The sequence below is a fragment of the Quercus suber genome, unplaced genomic scaffold (genome assembly GCF_002906115.3).
Source record: "Quercus suber isolate HL8 unplaced genomic scaffold, Cork oak 2.0 scaffold_345, whole genome shotgun sequence".
NCBI lineage: Eukaryota > Viridiplantae > Streptophyta > Magnoliopsida > Fagales > Fagaceae > Quercus > Quercus suber.
The window spans coordinates 150,625-178,584 of record NW_027069797.1 but is presented as its reverse complement, the minus strand read 5'-3'; the positions used below and the strand labels follow the sequence as shown (position 1 = coordinate 178,584).

The 27,960-nt window shown below is 35.2% G+C and overlaps 4 protein-coding genes across 4 annotated transcripts; 1 reads left to right on the top strand and 3 right to left on the bottom strand.

Moving 5' to 3' along the window:
* Nucleotides 1–11,099: 11,099 nt before the first annotated feature.
* LOC112020763 (uncharacterized GPI-anchored protein At5g19250) lies at nt 11,100–12,963 on the bottom strand. The gene is made up of 2 exons (XM_024053322.2): nt 12,776–12,963; nt 11,100–11,758 (listed from the first exon to the last, which is right to left on the bottom strand). The coding sequence occupies exons 1-2, from the start codon at nt 12,858–12,860 to the stop codon at nt 11,253–11,255; spliced, it is 591 nt and encodes a 196-aa protein (XP_023909090.1). The 5' UTR covers nt 12,861–12,963; the 3' UTR covers nt 11,100–11,252.
* Nucleotides 12,964–17,085: 4,122 nt separating this feature from the next.
* LOC136061727 (DNA-directed RNA polymerase subunit beta-like) lies at nt 17,086–24,486 on the bottom strand. Its single transcript, XM_065759895.1, is given in 15 exon segments — nt 17,086–18,615; nt 18,618–19,679; nt 19,682–19,956; nt 19,958–19,996; nt 20,761–21,183; nt 21,228–21,267; nt 21,270–21,680; nt 21,683–22,045; nt 22,048–22,173; nt 22,176–23,252; nt 23,255–23,317; nt 23,320–23,964; nt 23,967–24,365; nt 24,368–24,420; nt 24,422–24,486. Coding segments are annotated over 15 exon segments (5,340 nt in total). The 3' UTR covers nt 17,086–18,316.
* LOC136061728 (DNA-directed RNA polymerase subunit beta''-like) lies at nt 17,409–18,152 on the bottom strand. Its single transcript, XM_065759896.1, has one exon. It carries the CDS (start codon nt 18,150–18,152, stop codon nt 17,409–17,411), a length of 744 nt encoding a protein of 247 aa, XP_065615968.1.
* A 1,581-nt stretch (nt 24,487–26,067) lies between the features above and the next one.
* Nucleotides 26,068–27,960, top strand: LOC112020762 (NADPH-dependent aldehyde reductase 1, chloroplastic-like). Its single transcript, XM_065759894.1, is given in 4 exon segments — nt 26,068–26,307; nt 26,760–27,136; nt 27,475–27,833; nt 27,938–27,960. Coding segments are annotated over 4 exon segments (882 nt in total). The 5' UTR covers nt 26,068–26,184.

Below are 27,960 nucleotides of genomic sequence, written 5' to 3'. Positions count from 1 at the left end.
ATTGAAATTGACATGGACAAGTAATCCATGTGGAACTCAAGTCAATAAGACTCGAGTTCCTTAAAGCGTAGAAGAAGAAGAAGAACCAGAAATGGAAGAAGGAAAAACCTACAAGAAGAAGAAGAAGAAGAATCCACCAAACCCACCAATGATTACACACAAAACCCTAAAATCATAACCGACCCACCATTCAATTCCACAAAATTAACCCCAATCAAACTAGACCCACCAATTTTTTCATCGTGAAACCCTAATTTCACTTTCTACAAAGACCAAATTCGTTCTCCCCTCCAACAATGACCACCACACGAAAACTTTTTCGCAGGAAGAAGATTTGAAGAAGAACCCACATGAAGAAGAAGAAGAAAGAACCCAAACCTGTAGAAGATCTGAAGAGGAACCCATATGAAGTGAAGAAAGAACCTAAACCCAATAAAACCCAAATTTTCTTTATAAAACTCGAGCCTAAAAAGGCTCGAGTTCCACGTGGAACATTCTCTATGCTAGCTGTGTACCAACACGCTAAAACTCGAGTCTTAAATGCTCGAATTTTTCAACCAACTCGAGTCTTACAAACTCGAGATGCTATTTTCCCAAATCGTTTTAGAAACATGATAGCTAATGAAATTGTTATAAAATTAATGCTAAATGCAAAAAAAATAAAAAAATAAAAAAAAATCTATTTTAGTAGGTCCAACCCACACAATTTGTGCTCACTAGTAGGGTCCATTTGGTTGGGGTGAAAAAGTGAGACAATATAAAATGGAGAAGGGGAGGAAAAGTAGAGGATAAAAGAGATTTAATTCTCTCATGACGTTTGGTTCGGGTGATAGAAAAATAGAAGGATAAAAAACTTATTTTATGTTTGATTGAGAAGAAAAATGAGAGAATAAAAAAATGAAGATTGTATAAATTTACTTCTATGCCTCTACTATGAAAAAAAATATTTAATATTATATAAGGAGAAAAAAAACCAAATGTAATATAGGGTGAAAAAAAATGAATAAGGGTGCAGGATAGACGGATAATTTTTCATCAAACCCACCCCTCCCTCCCATTTTTTCTCCAAATTGGGGAGAAAACCATTTCGCCCCAAATGGTGGGCCCAAAGAGAAAACTCTTGGGCCCCACCATTTTTACTCTCCCCTCCTCTCTTCAACCAAGCATACTTTTCTCTCCTATTTTCTCTTCTCCCCAACTAAACGGCGCCCTTAGTTTAGTATTTTTTCACTTTTCAAAATGAACCCATTTTAGTGGATTTGATGTTGTGGATTTTAGGGGTGGATGTGGATCTAAATTCTAAAATGAGCTGGTTCTAGAATCATCTCACTAACTCCACTTTGGCATTACTAATGCCTCTCTAATTTCCAGACAGTAGGCCACCAGTTCCTCTTCTTGTATCCTCCACGGCTCCACCTAAAGAAGCCTGCCCTCAGCTTCTTTAACCAAAAAAAGGCGACCATCCCATATCCTCAATTCTCAAACTCCCAGTTACAAGGATAGTCGCACAGTCAGGGAAAATTAGAGCACCGCCATCTAGTCTGCGCTCTACATTATTCCTTCACTTCACTCCGTATGGTTCCTTTTGCCAACACCTCATAAGAGTTTACTTTACATAAATACTTTGAAAACAAGCTCTGTTTCTATATGTCCAAGTTGATGACACAACTCACAAAGTTAGCAGCCATCACAAGTTCACAACCATGAACTCCTCCAACCCTTCAGGAGACTATGCCTGCTGTGTGTTTAATCACTTCCAAATCAATGTCGGATTGAGGTTCGAGCATTACATTCCGCGGCTTGCCCATTTAGCAACAACAATGAAACATCATACGTGAACCCAGGAAAAGGCTCAAGTGGGCATAGGCCGGGTGTTTAATTGTGCCATCTGGCATGTGCTACCAGTAACTTCAACCTTGTACGAAAATTTAGCCATTAAGGAGGACATGAACTGATGAAAGTTAATAAAAAACACACACACACACACAAAAAAAGGTTTAACATCTCACATGCTCCATTCCTACCTATTTGAATCCTAACTTGACATCAATCCCGCCCACATTATAAATAATTATCCCAATACCAGACCTCTATGCTTTGAACTTGTTCTCTTAACCAAGTCACAGATTATTGTAAGGGGAAAGTGATGTGAATGTTTAGGTTATACTTATACTGGGGTTTGTAAATATCTGCTGGTGAGTAAATGTTATTGATGACCATTATGAAATGCAGCCTTCACCAATTTTTATATGATCTTTTGCAAAACAACTGCCTGATCAAGATTATTAGTGTATTGAACAGAACCAAAAAAATCAGAAAAATTTTATGATAATTACAAAACTTCCACATAGAAATTTTAAAATCTTGAATTCTGCTCATATAACTACTCCGGTTTGCAGAGACCTTAGTTAACCAATCTAATCATCCACAATCCCAGCTTCAATGGATGAGGTTTTAACAACAATAAAAATTTAGTAGAAATGTGTATTGATGTGAAACAGAACAAGGTCAACATAACCTGCATTCCTACAAGAAAGATGCAATATAAATTCCAACTACTTCATGAAACTTGTTGAAACTGAAAATTTAAAATTCTAGGAGTCCACCAAGGTTTGATACTTCATATCTGAGAATATGATTATCTGGATGACTTGTTTTGCTCACCGACACCTTCCCTCTTTCTGTTGCAACAGTAGAAGTGTGGCAGCTTGACCTGACTACAGCTCCTGTGACAGAAAATAGTAGTCTTAGATATACAACAAAGCAAACATAATTTACTCTTTAATTTGTCAATCTAAGTATATATTAAATTTTTATGTGGCCATCACAAGTGTAAACCCCTCAAGCCCTGCCTATTTATTCTAAAATGCAGCAATGAACCACCCTAATCAATTAATCAAATGCTTTGTCACCTCTCTAACTGCTGATAAAGAACTTAATCTGGGTGAAAAAAAATAATTTATCTGCTCAAGACTTCTCATGTTCAAAGACAGTGAACCAAATGATGCTAAAAAATGGAACAGAGAAACCAAGAATGTTTATTAGTTACAGAAAAACAGGACTTTATACACAGATTTTGTCATATGAAGATTCATTTATTTGTCTGAATTCTGAAAAGGCAAGCCAATTATCCAAAGGTGATGCAAACATTTGGCTAATTTCATCATGAATTCAAAAGTAAATATGTTTTTTGTGTGTGTGTGTGTGTGCGTGTGAGAGAGAGATAGAGGGGGAGAGAGAGAGAGAGAGAGAGAGAGAGAGAGAGAGAGAGAGAGTGGGTCCATTCTTATGCCTCTCTTATGGGAGAAACCTGCATGGTAGACATTCTTTTAAAATCAATTTCATACAAAAAAGGCATTGTTTACCCAGAACCTACACACACTCACCACCTCCCCCCCCCCCCCCCCCCCCCCCCCCCCAAAAAAAAAAAAAAAAAAACCCTAGGCTAGCACAAAGTCAAAAAACCTACCAACCTTTATGACTGAAACAGATGAAGGATAAAATGACATGTCCAACAGGCAAGCTAGAATCAGATGATCATTAAAAGAGAAAAACATATCAAGAGAGAGATCATTGCTTCCAAGAAAACTGTGATAATCCTTACTTGTGTGTGTGTGTGTGTGTAGAGAGAAATGATAAAGCCACACCATAATTATAAACTACATATATTCCTAATTATAATTGTACATACCATACCACTTTCTTACTGCTAAACGTACAATCTTTTTGATAATTACCAGTACCTCATCAATGTCAAGTAAGATATGTTCATGGATGTGCACAATATTTGAAACTAATAGAAAGAATCGTAGCTCATGCATACCTATTTTATCAAGACTAAAGGGCAGAAGATAACATTTGAATTACATTCTGTTTGTACCCTCTGCCAATAACAGTAGATTGGTGAGAAGAGTGTTGCTCAAAGCATTATTAGTCAGTTTGGTGTCTAAGCCAAAAGTTATGTAACTATTGGTTCTACCAATATATTGGACACCTTGAATCATTGTAGAAAATAAAGCATTCACATAATGAGAAAGAAAAAGGGGGGGAAAGAGTGACTGAGAGTCAATTACAATGCTCATCCACAAGACAGAAAATCAAAACCCCCTAACACAAATATTGCACCAATGAAATGGGATATTGCCCAAAAATATTGCCATGTGCTTTTATTTAGCAAACATTAAACAGTCTAAAAACAGGAACTTAAGTCTTTAAAAACCAATGCTTGCCTAAAAACTCGCCATGGGGGAGTGATAGAAGAATAGAAGACACAGCAGATAACCGGCTATATTTTAACTCAAGTTAGTAGTACAAAACGGCATCGCTTTACTTAAATATAAACGATGACGTTTTGTTCTACTGAAGGATACTTTTAACTTGACACTGGACGACATTGTTTTAAGCTGTTTGCCTTCTATTCAGAACTGCTCACAAGCTTCAGTCTTCAGTGTTAATGTCCAAGAGATCTTATGGCTCCACAGATATTTTCTGTTATAAGATATTTCTCTCTATTGTTAATGCACATTAATCACGTGTGTATATAGTGTAACTAATCCCAATCTTTACAGGATTATTGTTAGTTTGTTAGATTAGAGGCTAAGCTATTTTGGGCTCTATATATAAAGAGCTATTCACAATTTAGTTAGTGTTGCAGATATACAAACACACAGTTTTTCTCTCAATTCTCTCTGCTCTCTCTATTCCGCCATTGTTACCTTATTTTGTTTTCTTCAGGGATGGGGGAACTTAAAAGTCTTCAAACACCAATACTTGCCCAAACAGTCACTAGATATGATTATCTATTGCGAGCCAACATTTTTGAACATACTGAAGTCATATAACAGCACTACATAATACAATTGTTGCTGTTAGGACACAAAGAAGCGTGAACTGTGAAGTCATACAACAGCAATACATAACAAAATTGTGGCTCTTAAAACACAGAAGTAGATGGGACAGCCAACAGGAAAATGAACCTCCTGACCAAAGTTATGGAAAAGAAACCATACCCTGGTTCATAAAAGCTTCTCACAACTACACCCAGCAATAACAATTCACAGACTAATAATTCAGAACACAGAAAGTAATCTCACACTCCAAAGATTTAAAAAAAAAAAAAAAAAAAAACCCTCAAGATATTTGTAATAAGCGATATTAGCACAATACTAGCAATACCCAGAACCCTTAAACTTCAATTCAAAAACCCAAAATCCCAAACACAACCATACTCAGCAATAACATAAATTCAATCCAAGAAACCCAGATTGATATATTACTCATTGAAATGAAAAAGAAAAAGAAAATGAAGTGAGAAGTGAGAAGGTACCTTCCTCTTGGGGACAGCCATAAGCTCCATAGAAAAATTTGGGAACTCAAATCCAAATCCGAATCCTATGTTGTTGTTGCTATCTGGGTTTTGATCGGACTCGGGCAAAACGAACGGTGGAAATGTCAGCTCACGGTGGATTGGTTGGGAGCATCCAACGTCGGAGGGAGAGCCATGAAGTGACTCAACCTCCGATCAAGCAACGTGGTGAAACCCATGTTCCCCCAGGTGGTGCTGGTGCTGGTGCTCCTCAGCATCGTCGCCATTTGCTGTAGTGTAAGCCGAAGAATGAAGCTTTTGAAGAAGACTATCAGTATCAGATAGGCTGGACTTTGGTTCCGTTTTGGGCTTTTAGTTTTGGGACGAAAGCACAAAAATCATTGAGAACCCTGCCCTTTAAACCCTTCGAACTCCGGCTAAACTAATAGGACAATTTATTTTGAAAATTTAACCCTTTATTTATGTTATTAACATATTTATCAAATTTTATTTAAACCGAATATTAATTACTATTTGATCCATAAATGTTTTTATGCATAATTTATTATTACTATAAAAACTTGAAATTTAAACATATGATTAATAATATAGTTATGAATAATTTTTTATTTTCTTGAAATTTTGTTAGCATGGAAGATATAATAAGAAAATGCAATCTAATAGTGAATTTGTCAAATTCAAGTCTAATAAAAAAAAAATATAAGAAGAATTTGAAGGTTTTTGAGAAAAACCTTGTACTTCTTTTATTTAAAATTTCCTTTCATCCAATTTACAGAATTTCCATTACGTGTGCAAAAAATGAAATTGCTAAGTAAGTCGAGAACTTTTAACTTTTGAGTGAGTTAACCAATTTGATTCGGGGTAGTTGACAATAGGATAAAGAAAACAATGATTTATTTATATATTTAATAATTTGATAGCTTAAGATGGAGGATTTGAATTATTGGATGTTTTTATTGGAAACACTAAAATGTGGCATTTGAGTTACAAAAGTCTTTCACCAAAATATATTGCTCCAATGAGACTGTAAATTTTCTGTATATTGAGATCGTAGTCACCAGTGTTCTAAATATTGATAGAGATGGATGAGTACAAAGGATGCATGTGGCAGCTCCCTTATATCAAATTGATTCTCCCCTTAGGGCAAAACTCACTTATTCACACGCGTACAAGAGAAATAGAGTGTGTACCATTAGTGTGATGCATTGGTTTGCAGTCCACATATCATGAAGAACAAGCATAAAGAGTAGGAGGAGGCTAAGTTTAAGGAAAGCCATGGTTTCAGAGTCAAGAGCTGTGTCTTGTGATGACTGATGAGCAATATATATCAATACAAAAGAGAATAAAGAAAACAACAGCTTGTAGCTTTTTTTTGCGATATTTTTCCTTAGAATCTCTGCTTTTTGTAAGCTGCCGTGCATGCCAAGGTACTCTTGGTGCCATCTCTACGTTTCTTGTACCATTAATAAGCGAAGTTTGACTTTTACGAGGACAGTTTTTTTTTTTTTTTTTTTTTTTTATGGGAAATACTAGAAACTTTATTAAACCTTACAATTTCTTAATTCGTCTCTTATTTTACGTTTTAATTCTACATATTAGTTTAATATCAAAAATTCAAAATTTTATGATTTGGATATTTCTAACGCAAAAAAACAATAGTATTCATTTTATACCAAAATAGTGTAATACTTNCAGTTTTGGACATAAGAACTTTAAATTGCTGCCTTTACAAATATTTTTGGTAATGTAGGTTGTGTTTAGGATTTGAGAAAAAGTTAGTTTATTTTACTTTTTCGCTTATTTTTACTCTTAAAGTGGGTCTCATCACTATTAGGTGGGTCTCATAGCTCCAAAATTCAGTTTTTAATTTTTTTTTCTACATATTTTTAGCAAAATGTTTTCAATTTCAGTAAAATAAGTGGTTCCAAACGAACCCGTAATGTTGCTTACAATTACATTGTCCATCTAAATGCAAAAATTATCGCTTGGAAAATTCAAATGGTCGTTACAGTTACTTTACCAGTCAGACTTATTTGGCAACACCATTCGACTTTAAAACCACAAAGCGCTGCATTAACAAATAGCAAAAACATTTGCAAAATGTTTGGGAATTAATAAAAAAACATAATAATGGAAAAGAAATGAAAATTATTATTTTTCTTTAGTATATTTAAAAATTTATAGAAGAAACTAAAAAGAAAATGAATATATAATTTTATATATGATTATATCTTTAATATTTTCCCTCGCAAATAGAGATAATCAATATTTGACTTTTATTTAATTGAGGCTTATAAATCATTATACAAAATATAATGGAAAAGAGCAAAGGAATTCAAATTCTAATTCCTCCATTTTCAAACACTATTTCTGTTGTTCATATTAGTTTGGGTATTAGACATTCAAACATTTAAAGTTTGAATATCTTTAAGTTAAAAATTCAAATAGTATTCATTTTGTTACAAAATTATGTGTAGTGTCTATTTGAGAACAACTTATTTAGCTAAAATTGAAAACTTTTTGCTGAAAATACTGTACATAAAGCTAAAAGGTATTTCAGTTGTTCATATTAGTTTGGGTATTAGACATTCAAACATTTAAAGTTTGAATATCTTTAAGTTAAAAATTCAAATAGTATTCATTTTGTTACAAAATTATGTGTAGTGTCTATTTGAGAACAGCTTATTTAGCTAAAATTGAAAATTTTTTGCTGAAAATATTGTACATAAAGCTAAAATGTAGCTGAAATAGTATAGTAAAACTCATGAATAATACCAAAAAGTGCAATGAGACCCATGAATAATAGCAAAAATAAGCTGAATGGTAAAATAAGCTGGTTTTTTAAACAATCCCAAACGCACACTCAAAAACTCTATTTCAGTTCACATATGAGTTTGGATATCAGACATTTACCTTTAAGGCAAAAATGCAATCTTACTCTTATTATTAAGAAATCGTGTCTTAAAAATACAATTTCAATTCTACATATTAGTTTAGATATCAAAAATTCAAAATTTTATGATTTGGATATTTCTAACGCAAAAAAACAATAGTATTCATTTTATACCAAAATAGTGTAATACTTCTTAGGTCACATATGATTTGAATATCAGACATCCACACTTAAGGTAAAAATATAATTGTATTCATGTATATAGAAATCATGTCTTAAAAACACAATTTTAGATCTACATATCAATTTGGATATATCTAAAATAAAAATTCATATAATTCATGTTATACAAAAATCGTGTCTTAAAAATATTATTTCAATTCTACTTATCAGTTTGGATACATCCAAACCTAAGATTTAGATTTCTCTAAGGCAAAAATTCAATAGTATTCATATTATATCAAAATCATATCTTAAAAATACTATATTTTAATTCTACATATTAGTTTGTGTTGGGGGGTAAAAGCCCAAATCTACGTATTGGGCCTGGGGCCTTGTTTGAAGATTACTATGTGTCCAAAGAGGGAAAATTGGTTGTGGTAGAGTCCATCTGGAAGAAAGAAACCCGGAAATGGAAGAAGAGTACAATCCGAAGAGATCACCCTTGGTTCGAAGAGGTCTTACTCCTCGGATACAAATAGTCTTGATCAAACAAGCGTATGGAAGGTCCGAATGACCTTCCTAGCAATCCCAATGACAAAGATAAGCTCTGGGCATATCTGGGGATGATAAGGACGAAGAAATATCTCAAGGAAAAGCTACTACCACCGTATTCAATGCACTGCAGCAACTTTTCTGGCCACATTTATGTGGAGAAGGCCCCTGAATAGTACAACCTCAGCTACCGCTACTCACAAAAAGCTAGAGAAGATGCTTGATATGACCTATACTCAAGTATGTACGCAGATGAATGACAAGTGGACGACGGGAATGATGAGGGAGGAGGCTATATAAAGAAGAAGGGCTCCTGATAAAACGGGGAGGAAAAAAAAAGGAAAAAAGGAGGTGGAGAGGAGAAAAAATAACTTTACTGTAGCTCTGAGTGTTGTAATCACTTCTCATTCAATAAAACATCTCTTCGGACGTTCATTTATTCAGTTTTTCAAGCACTATCTCATGTTAATTCGTTCTTAAGCGCCATAGCTAACTACTGTTTAATTCACAACCAGCCCAGCTCTTTCACCCACTCTCTACGAATTCATTGTTCTGGGTTTGTTGGGCTTACAATCCGAATCTTTTGGGCTTGGGCTACAAAAACTGACCCTACAGTTTGGATATCAGATATCCGAACCTTCAAAGTTTGGATATTTTTAAGGTAAAAACTCAAATAGTATTTATTTTATATATAAATCGTGTTTTAGAAACATGATTTCAGTTCGCATATGATATGAGTTTGTATATAAACATCCACTTTTATGGTAAAAATACAATCTTATTAATGTTATGTAGAAATCGTGTCTTAAAAACACGATTTTAGTTCCACATTCACACACACACATATCAGTTTTTCTCATAGGTCAACTAATTCGCGATCCGGATATTCTTATAGTGACGTCCGGTTCAAATCCCTCTTCTTTCAGCATCAAAAAAAACAAAAAACAAAAAACAAAAAAAACAAAAAAAAAACAAAAAAAAAAAACAAAAAAGCTCGCAAAGAGTGGTGACTCCCAACATTAATTGTGTTCCATTTCATTTCTATCGAACTCAAATTCCTTCCATCCAAGCCGATTGTTGGTAAACTAATCTGTGGCCCCCTTATAACTTGAAGCCGGGTCTAATTAAATTGCTTTTATAAAGATGCTTGCAACATGTTACCGAATGGTTCAGCATGAGGTTTCAACTTTCAAGTTTTCCTCTCCCAAAAAATTAGTACTTCAATACCGAAATCACTTTCAATGGTTTAACTTCATCTTTTGCTTCATCTTTGGTAACAATAATAACTTCATCTTTTGCTTTAATTATCAGACATCTTTTTGGTAACAACTACTTTCTATTCGTCACATGAAAAGAAGTTAAGGCAAAGACAGAATATTGTCTCAACAGATCCATGTAAGCTCCTTAGGCTGCTGGGGCCTAGCAGCAGCTAACCTTTATTTTCTTTAAAAAATAATAATAATAATAATATGCGCCTTCAAACTTGGCTAATTATATAGGGGTTTTTGTTCCAACTAAAATAAAATACTAAAAATCCGTTTGGAAACAGTTTACTTAGCTAAAATTGAAATTTTTTTGAAATTTTTTATTGAAAGTATAATAATAATAATAAATTAAAAAAAAGTTAAAAGTTAGTTGAATAATACAATGAAATCCATGAATAGTATTAAAAGTGCAATGGAACTCATAAATAGTATCTTAAAAAAAAAAAAAAGCTAAAAACTCAAATAAGTTGAACTCTTCATTTCATCCCAAACAAACTCTAAGAAAATTCTATTAACTTTTTAAAAACCCAATCCCCAATTAAATAGAAATTATTCTTTTATGTCAACACAATTCAAAGATAAATATATTTTTTTAAAAGTTAAATACAAAGACATACTTTTGTATGCGAATTGCATATCTCAAGTTCATGTAATTGCGCAGGACTTCATATTGAGTAGAGACTATTGATCGAAAGTATGACCCAAACCGAAAGAAAAAACAACTTTAGCCTTTTTTTTGGCTAAGAGAACCTTAGCCATGACTTAAAGTTAGACCCCCAATTTTATTTTATTTTGGTTTCCAGATCCCAAAATAAACTTTAGTAGTTAACATTCAACAATGAACAACTATACGTCTATACGTGAGTGTGACTATCAACACCAGACACCAGCATGACCAGTATCATATAATAATTGTTCCAAATATATCACATCATAAGAAAAATAGTCAACTACAATTAGAAGATGTCAAAGAGAATGGAACAAGCCCAAATTCACAAAGCTTACGAAACCAAATTCTACATAAACACACACAATGTGAGAGAGACGGAACACCTTAGCTCACTACAATAAAGAACAACCCCAACAACAAAGACATTAGGCAATGACCCAAACCAACCTCCGAAACCAAAGAGATGGCACTAGAAAAACTTCCACCGGTGGTGTTCGTGCCCAAAACAGTCACCATCCAATCATCCTCAGCACCAAACCCAGCTAAGGTGTACTTTGAACTGTTTATGTACTTGGCATTTGCAGTTCGTGTATAGTTAGTAAGCACAATAGTTGGAACCAATTTGGGCACACAAACTGGCAAGATGATCCCATTTACTGTGGTGTTGACATCAATTCTGCACTTCTTGAAGTGCTTGGGAAGGTCAGGAAGTTGAGTAGTGGAGCTTGGCTTAATGGTGGCACCATTGGTGGGGCTGGTGCAAGGCTCATCCTCCAACTCATTAGCAATTTCATCGGCAAGGCAATCTGCTTTTTCGTTTTTAATGAGGGCTGGACGGTTTAATGAGTTCCGATAACTGTTAATGCCCTGAAGAAGATTGTCTTCGTCCTCTGCGCACATAAAAAAATGATATAGGAATTAGGAAGAACTCAAAGTAAGAAGCTATGGATTACAAGTAATGCCACATAAAAAATAGTCTGAAAGTACTATTTTTTGTGATTCTATTTTAAGAAATGGTTATTACACAAACTTGTTTTTAATTGTAATCATGACTTCAATCATTAGTCTAGCCAAACTTCTATTATTAGTCTTCAGACTACACATCCAATTGCGAGTAATACACCACAGTAGATTCCCACTACATTTTACAATTCTTCAACCGCAATTCTACGAAGGGAGAAAAAGGCCAAGTTCCATGTTCATGTAGAGCAAGGGAAGGCAAGGCATGATGGTAAAAAAGCTTTATGCCAGGAAATAATTTCCTTAATAATTAAATTCATCATAATAAAATATTGAATCTAAAAAGGATTTGGTAAATATTCACTAATTTAACAGTATAGGTATAAATGTACATGTTCCTCAAAAAAAAAAAGTATAAATGTACATCACTTTGCTTTGCTCCAAAAAATCGGGGCGAGTCTTGTGACTCTTGTCATCTCCAAAGAATCAGTATTTTAGAATCATAGCATTTATAAATTCTTGAGAAGAATTTGAGTGTACAAACCTATAATAACCTTTTCTCTCAAGTTACAACAAAGTGGGAGGGAATGGGGATACCAACCCACGGGAAGAACCAAGCATATCATTGAGTAATACAAGCACTTACACTAGTAGTTTATCACATAATAGATATGCATGCAACAAAGAAAAGGAAAGGAAAAGGCTTCAATCTCAATTACCAAAAAAAGAAAAAAGATTTTTTTTTTTTTTAAACTTATGTTAATATTATTGTGTTAAAAGGAAATTGATAAATGCATTTATGTACTGATAGTGTTACAAGTTTACATATCCAAGTACTACTGCATTAGCCCTAACATATAAAGTATTATTATATGAAGAACCAAAAAAAAAACAAAACAAAATACTTCAATTCAAAACACCACGAGTAAGGGAGAGAGTGAGTGTACCATCACAGAAAACTGGGTGAAAAAGCAAAACAATGACATGGAAAAGTACAAACAGGAACAGGCTAAGATTGACCAGGGAAGCCATGGATTTAATGTGTAAGAGAGAGTCTGTGAACTTTGCAAAAGAAAGATAAGAATGCACTAGACAAGAAAGAAGTAAAAATAGAGAGAGAATTGATGAATTAGTAGTTTTGGCTTAATAGTAGTAGCAGTTTCCAAAGCGGTTTCCAGGTGCCGCTTTGTGAGTTCGGTTAGAAAATAGAAAACTGTTGCCGAATGGACATTTATAAATTGCACGTGGAAGACATGCAAAGTGGCAATAGAGCTCTGGTTTTTGCGTCGTGTGTGCTAACATTTCGGCAAAATATTGTCCTATAAAAAGACCGTTGTGTAAGACAGTTTCTTAATTAAATTCTAACACGTGTAATTGTGTTGAATTAATTTAACTAATTTTCTGCCTTAATCCTATCTGTTCTCCGTCTTGGTAGGTGTTTTGACGGATTGTGATCTAGTGCAATAATTAAAGTAAATGCACAATGTAATACTTTATCAAAAATTTAAATCAAAAGTTAAAAAATTAACTTTTGATATCAACTATTGGATCAATGAAATTAAAAAAGTTTAAACATTAAAAATTAAAAAAAAAATTAATAATTTTTAAAAAGTGAAAATGATGAAAGAGGAAATAAGGGTGCAATAGCACACAGGTCCCAATAGAGGACCAATTTTGTGCAGAGATTGACATAGCCTAGTCAGTAAAATAGTCCAACCAAGATCAGGCCCATGACTTTTCTACTCTATCTCATTCTCATCCCACATGAGGCCCAAAGCCCACTTAAAGTTGGAAGGCCCAGGAGAGGATTTTGATGCTTTTCTAAGCCCAAAGGAAGAAGAATCAAGTGAGCTTGGAGTACATGAAAACATGACCTTCATATTTCAAGAAACATATGCCTATACTGCAAATTCCTTATTTAACACTTTCAAAAAAAAAAAAAAATTCCTTATTTGACTCCCATATTTACACTATAAGTTTCATGCAAAAATAGCATTAAATGCTGAGAAGCATAATCCCTTAAATCCAGCGGCTTCATTAGGCTAAAAACCTTCAAGGAGAGTCAAGTAAGCACTAAGCAACCTTTCTACTAATCCGATTACCCAAAATCAATACCAAGCCAAACCAATTGCATTTTCTCATGACACAACCCAAAAGACCCATCAATTACGAGCAGTGGGATTTTAGACTCCCTTAAAGACCTCTATAAAAGTTAAGCGCATGGAAACATGAAAAAGGCAAGGGAAGAGGAAAAAACTTCACAGAAGATGAGAAAAAGGTTCATAAAACCTTAACTCTCTTCATTATATTATCCCACAAAAACATAACGTTCTTGTGTCAAATACAGCAAAGGCCAAAATGAGTTTCTTAGATCCTTGATCGTTTGTGAAGAATCCTCTACCACATCACTCTAATTTTCCTCTGTTGTCAAATTTTAAGACTCATTGTATTTGCTTGCTCGTTGTTGTAGTCTTTTAACTATTTTATTTTCAAGTTACTGCTCTTGTGTGGAACTCTTGCGATACGCACGTAGTGTACTCAAACCCTGTCTCGAATCTGGGGCTAAAAGCAAGGTCCAAGAGCATTAGTATGAGCTCTTATAAAAAATTTAGCATTTAATAGGTCAAAAAGTTATTATATCTACATCATATCTTATTTTATAATACACTCTACATCATATCTTCTATTTTAAGATTAAAATAATTTAAATATTAAAAAATTAACAAAACAAATATATTTTATCATGTGGCCCCATTTGACAAAAAAAAGAGGCAGAGAGAGAGGAAGAGGACTTGCCTTGGGATGTGACGTGGGAGAGAGAAAGTGGGAAAAAAAAAAAAACACCAAAATACCAAAATATGTTCAGCACATAAAACATTTTCTGCCTATTCTAAAAACATGGCATTGTACCCTTTATCAATGCTAAGAGCTTGTTTGGTTGTGTTCTTTAAACAACCGAACACGTATTTTTATAATATTTTTTTATTCACACGTATTTTCATAAGACTTAAACAATGTTACGAGAACAACATTACCAAACGGACCCTAAATTTTTTAGCATTTAGAAGATTTGATGTGGGACTTTTTTGGTGTGCCATTGGCATTTGACACATCTATTGCTAGTGCTCTAATCCAATACAACATCATGAATGCTAGTGTTCTAATCCAAATACAACATGTGGCAAGGTAAAGAAAAAGAACCCTAACACTAGGAAGGGAATTTAGTTGCTAATGTTAGTTGTTGCTAACTATGTAAAGGATTGTGTTGATACAAGATTTGCCTTCGTTTCTTTCTCCAAAGACAAAAGATTTGCCTTCGTATTTTTCCGCCTTATTTAGCTAATGATGTACTCTAATTATAAATCAATAAAGCTTTCTAATTTTTAAAAGAAAAACTATTTTGAGAAAGATAATATTCTTATTAATTTATCTAAATATTTGAATTTAATTAAAAAATTTAAGATACAACCCTTAAAACAATTTTTATATTTAAATTTTGTCTTTACAAGAAATTATTTATTAATGATTGAAAAAAGTGAAATATAAAAAAAAAATGGAATATTTAACTTAACGATAAGCTAGAAAGCAGCTAGGTTTTTTTTTTTCGTGAACTCTAATTAATTGACGAGAAAATGAGGAAGTGGAAAAGTCTATATCATGCATATTTAATTGTAAAAATTAAAAGATAGGGCTCTTTATGACTAAGTTTTTTTAATTAAAGTTATACATTATGAAAAGGTTATTTTCAGTTTCTTGAATAGAAGGAAATATTCTTCTTAATATTTTTTTTGTCATTGCTTTAACAATTGAATTTTAGTATATTAAAAAAGTATTAGTTCATCGCAGAAAAAGTATATATTAATATGAGGGTCCCATAAACGGGGGAAGACTAATATTAACTTCCTTTCATTTGTTGATAATAGTGTTTTTTTTTTTTTTTTTTTTTTTAATATCACGCCCTAAGGGAAGAATGTTAACATCATTAAAATTCACATAATACACCCATATATATTTCCCAATTATTGAAAACTAATTCTCAAAATACCAAAGTAAATTAAACTAAATAAATAAAATAAAATAAGGGTAACAATATAAACTTAATGGAATATATATATATATATATATCAACCCAAACCTACCAACCTACTAAGAATCAACCTGAGGCATTGAGTTGAATTGGATTGGGTTAATTTTGTCGGATTAGTGGGTTAGATGCACGCTCTTTATTAAACCTTCTTAAGTGGAACAACACAAAAATACCACTAGAATGAAAAGTTATGCGGAAGTTCATCACACTTCTTTGACTCCAAACATTGGTATGATATATAAACCTATTAAAAACAGCAAATGAAAAAGAGTTTTTATTCTCTCACATCTATTTTTATGTTTTAAACGTGAACATTATCTTTTTGCCTTTTAAAACGATACATGAGGTAAATATTTGTGTAAATGAGCGAATACAATCATGTAGATAAGTGTGCCCACTAAAAAACCTATTAAGAACTCAAACCAAGGGACCTAGATAGATCAAAACAATCAATCAACCTACCACATCACCCCCCCCCCCTCCCAAAAAGAAAAATAAAATTCCAAGGCCTNTATTCTTAATCTATTGAGTTTAGGGAAGGCTTTTAAAACCGAAATTCAATATTGACAAAGATTCTTACTTCACTTCAAATATAATTAGGGGTTTAAAATATAAGGTAAAACTTAAGTACAATACTTAAATTTGTTCTTTAAATCCTCCTCTTAAGATTCAGCCATGTGGCAGCACTTAACTAAAATACATTTCATCCCATGAGAAAAAAGCCACATGACTGAATTTAAAGAAAAGAATCTAAAGAACAGCAACTAAATACTGTACTAATTTACTAGAGGGCTATATGAATTGATACTTCATTGATATGTTTTGGTAAGAGATGTACATTGCTGTATGTAAATTCCGGTGCATGGTATACATCGGTACTCCAGTGCATTTCTCCCTCTGAGTTAGAATAAATATGTTTTCTAACCTCTCTTTAAAATTAAACGTATAGGTTCCCGCGCGAATCTCAGCAATAACTTGTTCTGATTGTACATATTGATCGTTTTGGACTAAAAGAAAACTTTTTGGCGGAATAGTGACCTTGTGTAGAATATCTTCACTCTCAATAGTTACATACAAGTATATATAAATATATAAAGCGGGATGCCCATGACGTGTACGTGTGGGATGAACTAAATCTTCATTGAATTTATTTTTCCATTGGAAGGGCTCGTACATGTTCTGCAGTACCCCCTGTGAATACTCCGCCGGTATGAAAGGTTCTTAATGTTAGTTGAGTGCCGGTTCCCCAATAGATTGACCCGCGATAATACCTACAGCTTCTCCCAATTCGACCAGGCCCCCATGAGTAGGACTTCGGCCATAACATAATTGGCAGATCCAAGATGTACTACTACAAGTAAAAGGGGTTCGAATAGATATTGGTTGTGTTTGAAAGGTTATAAATCGATTGACAAGTCCAATCCCAATATCTTGATTTCTAACGGCAATGCATCGCGGGCCCATATATATATCATCCGCTAATACACGACCAATTAATGTTTGTATAAAATCCTTTCCGGTATCGTCCCATTTTGAGGACTCACAGAAATACCCCGGATAGTACCACAATCTGTTCTACGTACAACAATGTGTTGAACAATTTCCACAAGTCTGCGTGTAAGATATCCAGCATCTGATGTTCGTACAGCAGTATCTACAACTCCTTTTCGGGCTCCGTAGCAAGAAATTATATATTCCGTTAAAGACAGTCCTTCACGTAAATTGCTTTGAATGGGTAAATCGATCATTTGTCCTTGTGGATCCGACATTAACCCTCTCATACCTACTAATTGGTGTACTTGAGATGCATTTCCTCTAGCTCCCGAAAAAGACATCATATGTACTGGATTAAAAGGATCAGTCATCCTAAAATTAGGATTCATTTCTTGTCGCAAATATTCACTTGTAGCATACCATATCTCAATGGATTGTCGTAATTTTTCTACTGCGTGTACATTTCCATAATAATGGTGTTTTTCCAAAACCAAACTTTGTTGTTCCGCATCTTGGACTAACCATCCCTTAGAAGGTATTGTTAAAAGATCATCAATTCCTAATGAAATGGATGTAGCAGTGGCTTGCTGGAACCCGAGGGTCTTTACTTGATCCAGAATGTGTGATGTATATGCCATTCCGAAGTGATCTATTAATCTGCTAATAAGTCGTTTAATGGCAGTTCCATCTATCACTTTATTGTGAAAGACCGTATTGGCCCGTTCTGCCATAAGTACCTCCATATTCCGCTGAGTGGGGTTCGACAATGGGTTTGAGTCAATGATTGGAAAACGTCCTTTTCTCGATTTAAATTCGCGTAAAAATTCAGGAACTATGGTCCTAATTGAACCAGAGAGACACTAATTCACATCAGTGTCATAGAATTACTTAGCATAAATACCATAGGTTAGGTACCATATGAGCAGGTCCGGCACAACCCTTGGATAGCTTCTTCGATTTCTCGATAAAGAGAAATAGGACCAACGGTGGTTCGAATGTATGTACAAAGAATTTCTTTTTTTATACTTCTTACTATTAAGTAGTGCTCATAAATCTCATGATAAGTACCCAAAGATTCATAGTGAACTTCGATAGGAGCTTCTCTTGAAGCAATAACGCGTTGGTCTAGTTGCCACCGGAGCCATAAAGTACTATCTAAATTGATTCTTTTCTGACGATAAGCTCCAATTGCATCATAGGAATTACAAAAAAGGGTTCTTTTTCTTTCGTATACTTATGGCTATTGGCATCCATTTTTTCATTTTGATAATTTATGCGATTACATGGATTATACCTATTTGCACAAATACCTCGGCGATTCCCGCTCGTTAATACATAGAGCCCAATAAGCATATCTTGGGTTGGTAGGGAAATTGGATTCCCAATAGATGGAGACAATAGATTCATATGAGAAAACATAAGTAAACGAGCCTCCACTTGAGCCTCCAAAGATAAAGGTACATGAACCGCCATTTGATCCCCATCAAAATCTGCATTGAATCCCTTACAAACTAATGGATGTAAACAAATAGCGCGCCCTTCCACTAAAATGGGGTGGAATGCCTGTATGCCTAATCTATGCAGAGTAGGTGCTCTATTCAGCAATATGGGGTGCCCCTGCATAACTTCCTGAAGTATTTCCCATACAATTGACTCTTTTTCCCGAATTTTACTCTTAGCAACTCCCATGTTCGAAGCACGATGTTGTCTAATTAGACCACGAATTACAAATGGCTGGAAAAGTTCTATTGCTATTTCGCGAGGCAATCCACATTGATGTAATGAAAGGGAGGGACCCACGACAATGACAGAACGACCCGAATAATCCACCCGTTTGCCAAGCAGAGTCTCACGAAATCTTCCCTCTTTGCCTTCAATTACATCCGAAAACGACTTGTAAACCTTATTATGACCGTCCCTCATTGGTTGTCCGCGGATTCCATTATCAAGAAGTGTATCCACAGCTTCTTGTACCAATTTCTCCTGACACATTACTAATTCCCCCGGTGTCGATCTACTTGTTGCTAATAAATCGATAAGAGTATTGTTCCGATAAATAACTCTTCTATAAAGTTCATTAATATCCGAGCTCATTAGTTTACCCCCGTCTATCTGAATGATCGGTCTCAACTCGGGAGGAAGAACTGGTAATAGACATAAAACCATCCATTCTGGTTCTATATTTGTTCGAATAAAATGCTTAGCTATTTCGATACGTCTAACCAAAAAATCCTTTCTTCTTCCAACCTTTCTATTTTCCCACTCATTACCCGGGGCCCTTCTTCCCCTAATTCTTTACATTCTACCAACGAATAATCTATAATAATTCGCAAATCCAGATCGGCTAATTGTTCTCGTATAGCACCTGCTCCAGTAGACATTTCTCGATTTCGAAATGCATCGAAGCCTTGGGTAGTAAAGAAAAGTGGGATGCTGTATTTCCAGGATTGGATTTCATATTCGAATGAACCTCGTAATCGTAAGAAAGTAGGTTTTTTAGCTATGGGCCTAGCAAAAGAAAAATTTGGGTAGGATCCTATAGGATATCCCCCTTCAAAATCGGACGTGAAAGTTTCCTTTCATCCGGCTCAAGTAGTTACACCAACTAAAGATAAAGAAAGGAGTTTCCACTTTATTTTCTTTATCTATAAAACGGAACCCCCCCCCCCCAAAAAAAAAAAGAAAAGATCTACTCTTTACTCAAGTTTCCAATTTAGACCAAGCAACATTTCATTAATTCATTTTTTTTTCTTTTTGTAGATTTCGATTTTATTTTATGAATTTTTTATTCAATTAGAAATTACGACGTAAAATCAATGAAATGTAAAATTCTTGAGTAGTCTACGTCCCTTCGAATGAGAGATACCCTTACTTAATTCTTAATTTCATTCAATTAAAGTAAAGAAGTACCTTGGAATTCATAAGGGATTTACTTGTCTATGTATCATTACATTCGATCTTTTAGGTCCCTACTTTGCCTCGACGGTTATGCCACGATGTCCTTAAAGCCTCTATGCGATGGATAGGCTCCTGCAACCATGACATGACAGAATTTGCTTATTTTAATAAACATAATTTCATTTCTTTATAAAGTAAAAGAAAGGGAATGGTTAATTCCACAAAAGAAGTCTTTTTTTTTAACGAGGTAGAACTAGAAATTCCTATTTATTTGTTACTGAAGAGCCCATAGACCAATTCCCCCTTATTTGGGAGTATTGAATACACCCATAATTCTGAGCTTCATGTTCTTCCTACCAAGAGACATGTCAGATCCAGGGCATACCAATTCACTTGAATGGTATGACAGTTTCTCATTCTGAATCTGTAAAATCAGAGTTTTGATCAAATCACACATCGCAGTATACCAGTCCTTCTAATTCTTTAAGAGGTTTATCTAAAAGATTCGCGATATAACTAGGAAGACGCTTCAAATACCACACATGGGTTACTGGGCATGCCAGTTTGATATAGCCCATTTGGTATCTTCGTATCCGAGAATCCACGAATTCGACTCCGCATTGTTCACAAAAATTAGGGTCTTCTTTTTCATCCCCGATTACTCGATAATTTCCACAAGCGCAAATCCCACTTTTTATCGGCCCGAAAATTCTTTCACAAAACAATCCATCTTTTTCAGGTTTATTGGTTTTGTAATGAAAAGTATACGGTTTTGTCACCTCTCCAACTATCTCCCCATTAGGTAGGATTTTATTGGCCCAAGCACTTATTTGTTGAGGAGAAACTGATCCAATTCGGAGTTGTTGATGTTTATACCGATCGATCATAGAAGAAAAATTCTGATTCATTCCGATTAAGCTTCCTTCCTATTCATCTGGAAGTTCTTCTCAGATACAAGGAATGATTAAGTTCCAAAGCCAAAGATCGTAGTTCTCGAACGAGTAATCGAAAAGATTCTGGCGCATCCTCAGGTTTAGGTATTGTTCTTCCAATGATTGTAGTACCAAGTATTTCTTGGCGAGCTCTAATATGATCAGATTTATAAGTAAGCATCTCTTGTAAAATATGAGCAACACCAAACCCTTCTAGAGCCCAAACCTCCATTTCTCCTACCCGCTGTCCTCCTTGCTTAGCCCTTCCTCTAAGGGGTTGTTGTGTAACAAGTGCATAATGTCCGCTGGAACGTCCATGTATTTTATCATCAACTTGATGAATTAATTTCAAGATATAAGGCTTTCCTATTAAAACAGGCTGCTCAAAAGGATCCCCCGTTCTTCCATCCAATATTCTGCTTTTTCCCGGATACTCGGGTCAAATACCCATGGATTTGCTGTTTGCTTACTGGCTTCATATAATTCAGAAAACACTAGTTTTCTCGAAGCCTCTTGTTCATATCTCTCATCAAAAGGTGCTATTCGATAATGTCTACCTAGCAGATCCCCCGCTAACCCGAGCGAACATTCAAATATCTGCCCTACATTCATTCGTGAAGGTACTCCTAATGGGTTGAAGACCATATCAACGGATCTTCCATCTTGCAGATACGGCATATCTTGTCTAGGCAAAATTTTGGAAATGATACCCTTATTTCCATGCCTTCCAGCGACTTTATCACCTACTTTTATTTCACGTTTCTGTGAAATATATACATGAATTTTTTCTGGATTATAACTGGAAACTCCTTTTTCTGGACCCACCTCACATCAATAACTCGACCCCTACCACCTATGGGTAGTTTTAGACAAGTTTCTTTTGAAGTGGATACCTGAATGCCAAGTATGGCTCTTAATAATCTGTCCTCCGGGTATACGACGACTCTTTTGCCACCTGAGGCGTTAATTTACCTACTAAAATATCGCCCGTTTCGACCCAAGACCCCAGCATCACAATTCCATTTTTGTCTAAATTTCGAAGTAGGTAGGCTTTGAGATGCGGTATTTCATTAGTGATTCTTTCAGGGCCGTAGCTTGTCACATGAGTCTGAATTTCATATTTCCGTATGTGAAAAGAAGTATAAATATCTCCATATACTAGACGCTCGCTAATGAGTACCGCATCTTCAGAATTGTAACCCTCCCATGGCATATAAGCTACTAATACGTTTTTTCCCAAAGCAAGTTCGCCGCCAACTGTAGCAGCACCATCCGCTAAAATTTGTCCCTTTTTGATGCATTTACCTCGCGGAACCCTCGGTTTTTGATGCATACAAGTATTTTTGTTAGAACGTTGATACATAATTAATGGAATGCTTATAATATCCCCCTTATCCACCTTGCCCGATAAAAGTATCTTGTCAGCATCGGTAGAAATGATCTTTCCCTCGTGTTCAGCTATAGCGAGAGCCCCTGAATCTAGAGCCACTTGGCGTTCCAACCCAGTTCCAACAATACACTTTTCGGACCGGGAAAGTGGAACTGCCTGACGTTGCATATTAGAACTCATTAAAGCTCGATTCGCATCATTATGTTCGATAAAAGGAATGAGGGAAGCTCCAACAGAAAAATATTGGAAGGTAAAAATACTTCGAAGATGCACCTGTTCCCATTCAACGGTCAGGAATTCTTGACGGTATCTAACCGGAACAACCTGCTCTTCTTGAATACCTCGATTCAGCCCCAAAGAATTTCCTGATGCTACAATAGAGTATTCGTCTCGACTTGGTGATAAATAAAGCATCCGCACTTTTTTTGATCTCTCAGAGATTTCATAAAATGGGCTTTCTAGGAACCCCCAATGACCAATTCTCGCATGAATTGCTAAGGATCCAATGAGTCCAACATTGATTCCTTCAGACGTGTCAATTGGGCAAATGCGCCCATAGTGACTAGGATGGATATCTCGTATCCGAAAACTAGCAGTTCGACCTGTCAATCCTCCAGGCCCAAATAACTCAATTTTCTCCCATGAACTATTTGCGTTAATGGATTAGTTCGATCCAAAACTTGAGATAGGGGTGTAATCCGAAAAAAGATTCATAAGTGGTTGTTAATGGAGTTGAAGTTACTAAATTCTGAGGAGTTGGTATCAATTTATGCCTAATTGCTCCGCCTATAGTTCCTCTAATCATATTTTCTAAACGAAACAGAGCCACTCCGAATTGATCTTGTAAGAGATCCGCTACAGACCGAATACGTTTATTTTTCAAATGATTCATATCGTCAAGTGTACCCATTCCAAATTTCATTCCAATCAAATGATCCGCAGCTGCCAATATATCTCGCGGTAACAAAAATGGAATGTTCTGAGGTATATCAAGATTCAGTCTCTGGTTCATATTTCGGCGACCAATCCTTCCTAATTCACATTTTTGTTGAAAGAATTTCTTTTGTAATTCCTTACATAAGGATTCAGAAAATACCGGATCTCCGCCTACACAAGCAAATTGTTGAAAACTCCAAAATGGCATTTTCTTTTGACCCAATTTTTTTTTCTCCTTATCATTCAGGAAAGACAAAAAAATTTCAGGGTAGCAAACATTCTCTAGAATTTCTCTTAGGTTCGAACCCATAGCTGATGATAGAACTAGAATAGATATTTTTTGTTTCCTACTCACACGAGCCCATATCCTTGCCTTTCGATCAATCTCTAATTCTAATCTCCCCCCCAATCTGATATTATGGTGCCTGTATAAACCGAAATTCCGGTATTGTCCAATTCTGACCGGTAATAGATACCGGGGCTTTGCAATATTTGATTGATCACAATTCTGTATATTCCATTTACTATAGAAGTTCCCAAGGAATTCATTAGAGGAATGTTTCCAATAAAAATGGTTTGTTCTTGCATATCTCTACTGTTTTTCCAAATTAATCCCGCGGATACATATAATTCAGAAGAATATGTGAGCGATTCATATACAGCATCTCTTTCTTTTATCACCGGTTCTACCAATTGATATGTTTCCACAAATAATTGAAATTCAATTTCTTGATTTATATCTTCCATTTTTGGAAACTTATAAAGTTCTTCTGTTAAGCCCTGATCAATGAACCTACAAACCCTTCAAATTGTATTTGATTAAACCCAGGTATTGTATACATTCCCTCATTTCTACCCCAAGCATTTTAATTTCCCTTTTTCTATATAGAAAAAACCATTCATTATTTGCTCATCCTTCATCGAATCATATGGATCGATCTAGCAATGATCTAATTTATATTCTGTTTACTGAATCACATGAAATTTTACCTAACCTCATCTTCATATATGTAACGTATGTAACGTATGAACGGAGGAATAAAAAGAGAATTGTATACTCAAAGTAGAATTTGCAACAAAGAGAACAAATACAAATGGAAAGGAATTGATAAATTATACTTAGGCTTTATTTTATGGAGGTTTTTATAGAATATCAAAATATCAAAACAAAAAGTGACCCCATTTCTACCATTATTATGATATTACAATCTGATTGTATACCAGAAAATATAATGGATTCGGGATTTGATCTGTTCAATGAGATAAGAACATAATAATCAGAAAGAATATAGAATTCATTTTAAAATTTTTTTTAGCACTTAACCTTTTCGCGGATTCAATTGTTCAAAAAAGAATTTGCGGAGAAGAGAGATATTTTTACCTATATTTTTTTTAGTACAATTTGTAGAATCGAATACGAGTGAAGCGCGAAAGAAGGCTTGGACTTATTAAACATGCGCAGATATAACTATCTTATAGATACGCCCCCCCTTATTATAGCTCTATTCGGTACAACGCATGTCGTGTTCTATCAAAATCTCGATTTTATACCTAAATGAAAATGAAAATTTGTATAAAATTGAAGCACGATAATTTACCGAGAATTTCCTATAAGCATCATAGACAGATAAGATACCCGATTAGATTTAGATAAGATTTGTGTAACAAGTTATGTTCTGGGGTTTACATATATTCATAATTGCTGTTATTATTATGATTGAAATTGAGAAGGATTTCTTTATTGATTAATTAGTTACGTAGCAGTTTGGATTTTATTATATCATTAGTAAAACACAATTTTCTATTCAAACCCGGAATCGTTCCTAAATTTTAATTCACATTTAATAGTTAATGGTTCCAATTTGTTCTGAATTTTTGCTTTGTGACTGAAAATACACAATTGGTTTTTCAATAGAAAAGGGGAGGTTTTTTTTTCAATATTGTGTTTGTTTTAAGATACTATACAAACAATCGAAGATATATATCCAATCCAAAGAGAAGGGAAGTATTTCTTTTTTTAGGAAGGGATTATTAAATAAAAGAGGATTCAAAAAAAAAAAAAAAGAAAAATCAAATTCCAAGGCCTATTCATCTGCAAATAATTGGGCTTTCCTGGATCAGTTCTGGACCTTAACCTCCAAATTCAGGTGAAAGATAATTACACTGATTAGTCAGTACCCTTAAACTCAATAAAAGAGTACTTCCACAGTCCCACAAAGAAGTACCCAGTGGATCACCCTAGAAACACCCCAATAACCCATCCCGCCTCTTGCCTCTTACATAGAGTCCTTATTTTCAAACCAAAATGTCCGTTTCCACAGACGTGTCCGCTGCATGCGGACTCACCTGACACGTTGACACTCTCTCACTCCACGTATCCACACGTGCCCACATTCCACACACCTATATATAACTCAACTATTTGAACCATTTCCACTATATATGCATTTCCAAAGCCTCAATCTTTGTAAGCTTTCCGTCTTTGTCTCTGTCTCTAGGGCCTTAGCAACTAGACCTTCTTGTTTTTCTCCCAAAACCCACCTCAAAGCTCACCGGAATACTCTCTTTCCGGCGACATTTCCGGTAACTCAGAGACCCTTTAGAGTAGTGTTTGCAATAATGGCTTCAGGTGGTCAGAAGTTTCCACCACAAAAGCAGGAGAGGCAGCCTGGGCAAGAGCATGTCATGGAACCTACCCCTGAATTTACGAGCTCAGACTACACGCCATCCAATAAGCTTCGAGTAGGATTTTTTTCCGTTTCAAAATCCCATGCATACAAATAATTCATGCACACATATATATTTAGGTAACTCCACATGGAGTTTATAAACAGTTTCTTTCTTAATTTTTCTTTGTTACAGTTGATAAAAATAGTTGTTTTGGATGATACATATAATACGTAGAAAGCCTATAACGTATGTATCATCCAAAACAACTATTTTAGTTGGAGGTCATTGCCATCCTTGAAATATTTTTGCTCTCCTGAGGCTCAGTAGGTTAATTTTAGTTTCCAATGAAGAAAATTTATTGCCAAATTATATGGAACCAAGAATTTCATTTAAAAAGTACAATCATGATTTCTAGCTATTCATTTCAGGCTGGCTTATATTGCACAACACATTTTGTGATGGTATTCCTAGCATTGCATGCATGCACACTAGCTAGTAGTAAAACTAACGTGTAAGTTTTGCAGGGAAAGGTAGCGCTAGTGACTGGTGGCGACTCCGGGATTGGGTGAGCCGTGTGCCACTGCTTTGATCAAGAGGGCGCAACCGTAGCCTTCACGTATGTGAAGGCTCAGGAGGACAAGGTTGCGCAAGACACGCGCCACATGCTCAAGAAGGCAAAGACTTCTGATGCCAAAGAGCCTATGGCAATAGCAGCTGACTTGGGATATGACAACAATTGCAAACGGGTAGTTGATGAGGTTGTGAATGCCTATGGCCGGATTGATATACTGATCAATAATGCTGCCGAGCAGTACAAATCGTGTTCAGTGGAGGAGATTGACGAGGAAAAGCTTGAGAGGGTGTTTAGGACCAATATCTTCTCTTACTTCTTCACAGTCAGGTAATATACATATTAATATATCTGGCTTAAAATCTGTCATAATTGCTTAGGCTAGGCCGGAGGACCAGGATTTCAAGTTTTGTTCTTGACTTCTCGGTTTTCTTCTGGGTATATATCATCAATAAGTGATATGAGCTTTTAGTATTGCACAAATTAAGCATGATTGTAACTTTCTTAGTCTATTTGATCTCTCTTATTAACATGTTAAGAGTTGAGTATTGTGGCCTAGAAATAATAGGATGAGTGGTTTGCTCTCAGAAGTGAAGGCTTGACTGAATAGAGTGAGCGAGTGATGAGAGGATTATGTGTGCTTGATTTTGAAAATGGTTTGGTGATAGGCATGCTCTGAAGCATATGAAGCAAGGGAGCTGCATGATCAACACGACATCTGTGAATGCATACAAGGGAAGTAAAAAGCTGATCGAATATACAGCAACCAAAGGTGCAATCGTAGCTTACACTAGAGCTCTAGCCCTCCAGCTTGTAGAGAGAGGCATAAGGGTCAATGGTGTGGCCCCTGGACCCATTTGGACCCCATTGATACCGTCATCATTCAGTGAGGAAGAGTGTGCTAAGTTCGGGTCTGAAGTGCCTATGGGCAGGGCTGGTCAGCCTATTGAGGTTGCTCCATGCTATGTCTTCCTCGCTTGTAATCATTGCTCCTCTTACATAACTGGCCAGGTTCTTCATCCTAAAGGTAAGTTCAATTTTAAGCTGCAATTTTTGTATGTTTTAGTACTTATAGGTAGATGATTGATAACTCTTTATTGTTTCTTTTTTGGGAGGAAATCTGTTTTACAGGTGGAACTGTAGTGAATGCTTGA

Bases quoted from the DNA above. Each gene is read 5' to 3' on its own strand.
- LOC112020763 (XM_024053322.2), bottom strand. From the start codon at position 12,860: ATGGCTTCCCTGGTCAATCTTAGCCTGTTCCTGTTTGTACTTTTCCAT. The intron at 11,759-12,775 runs GTACACTCACTC...TTATGTGCGCAG, and splicing joins TCACCCAGTTTTCTGTGATG to AGGACGAAGACAATCTTCTT.
- LOC136061728 (XM_065759896.1), bottom strand. From the start codon at position 18,152: ATGGAGGTACTTATGGCAGAACGGGCCAATACGGTCTTTCACAATAAA.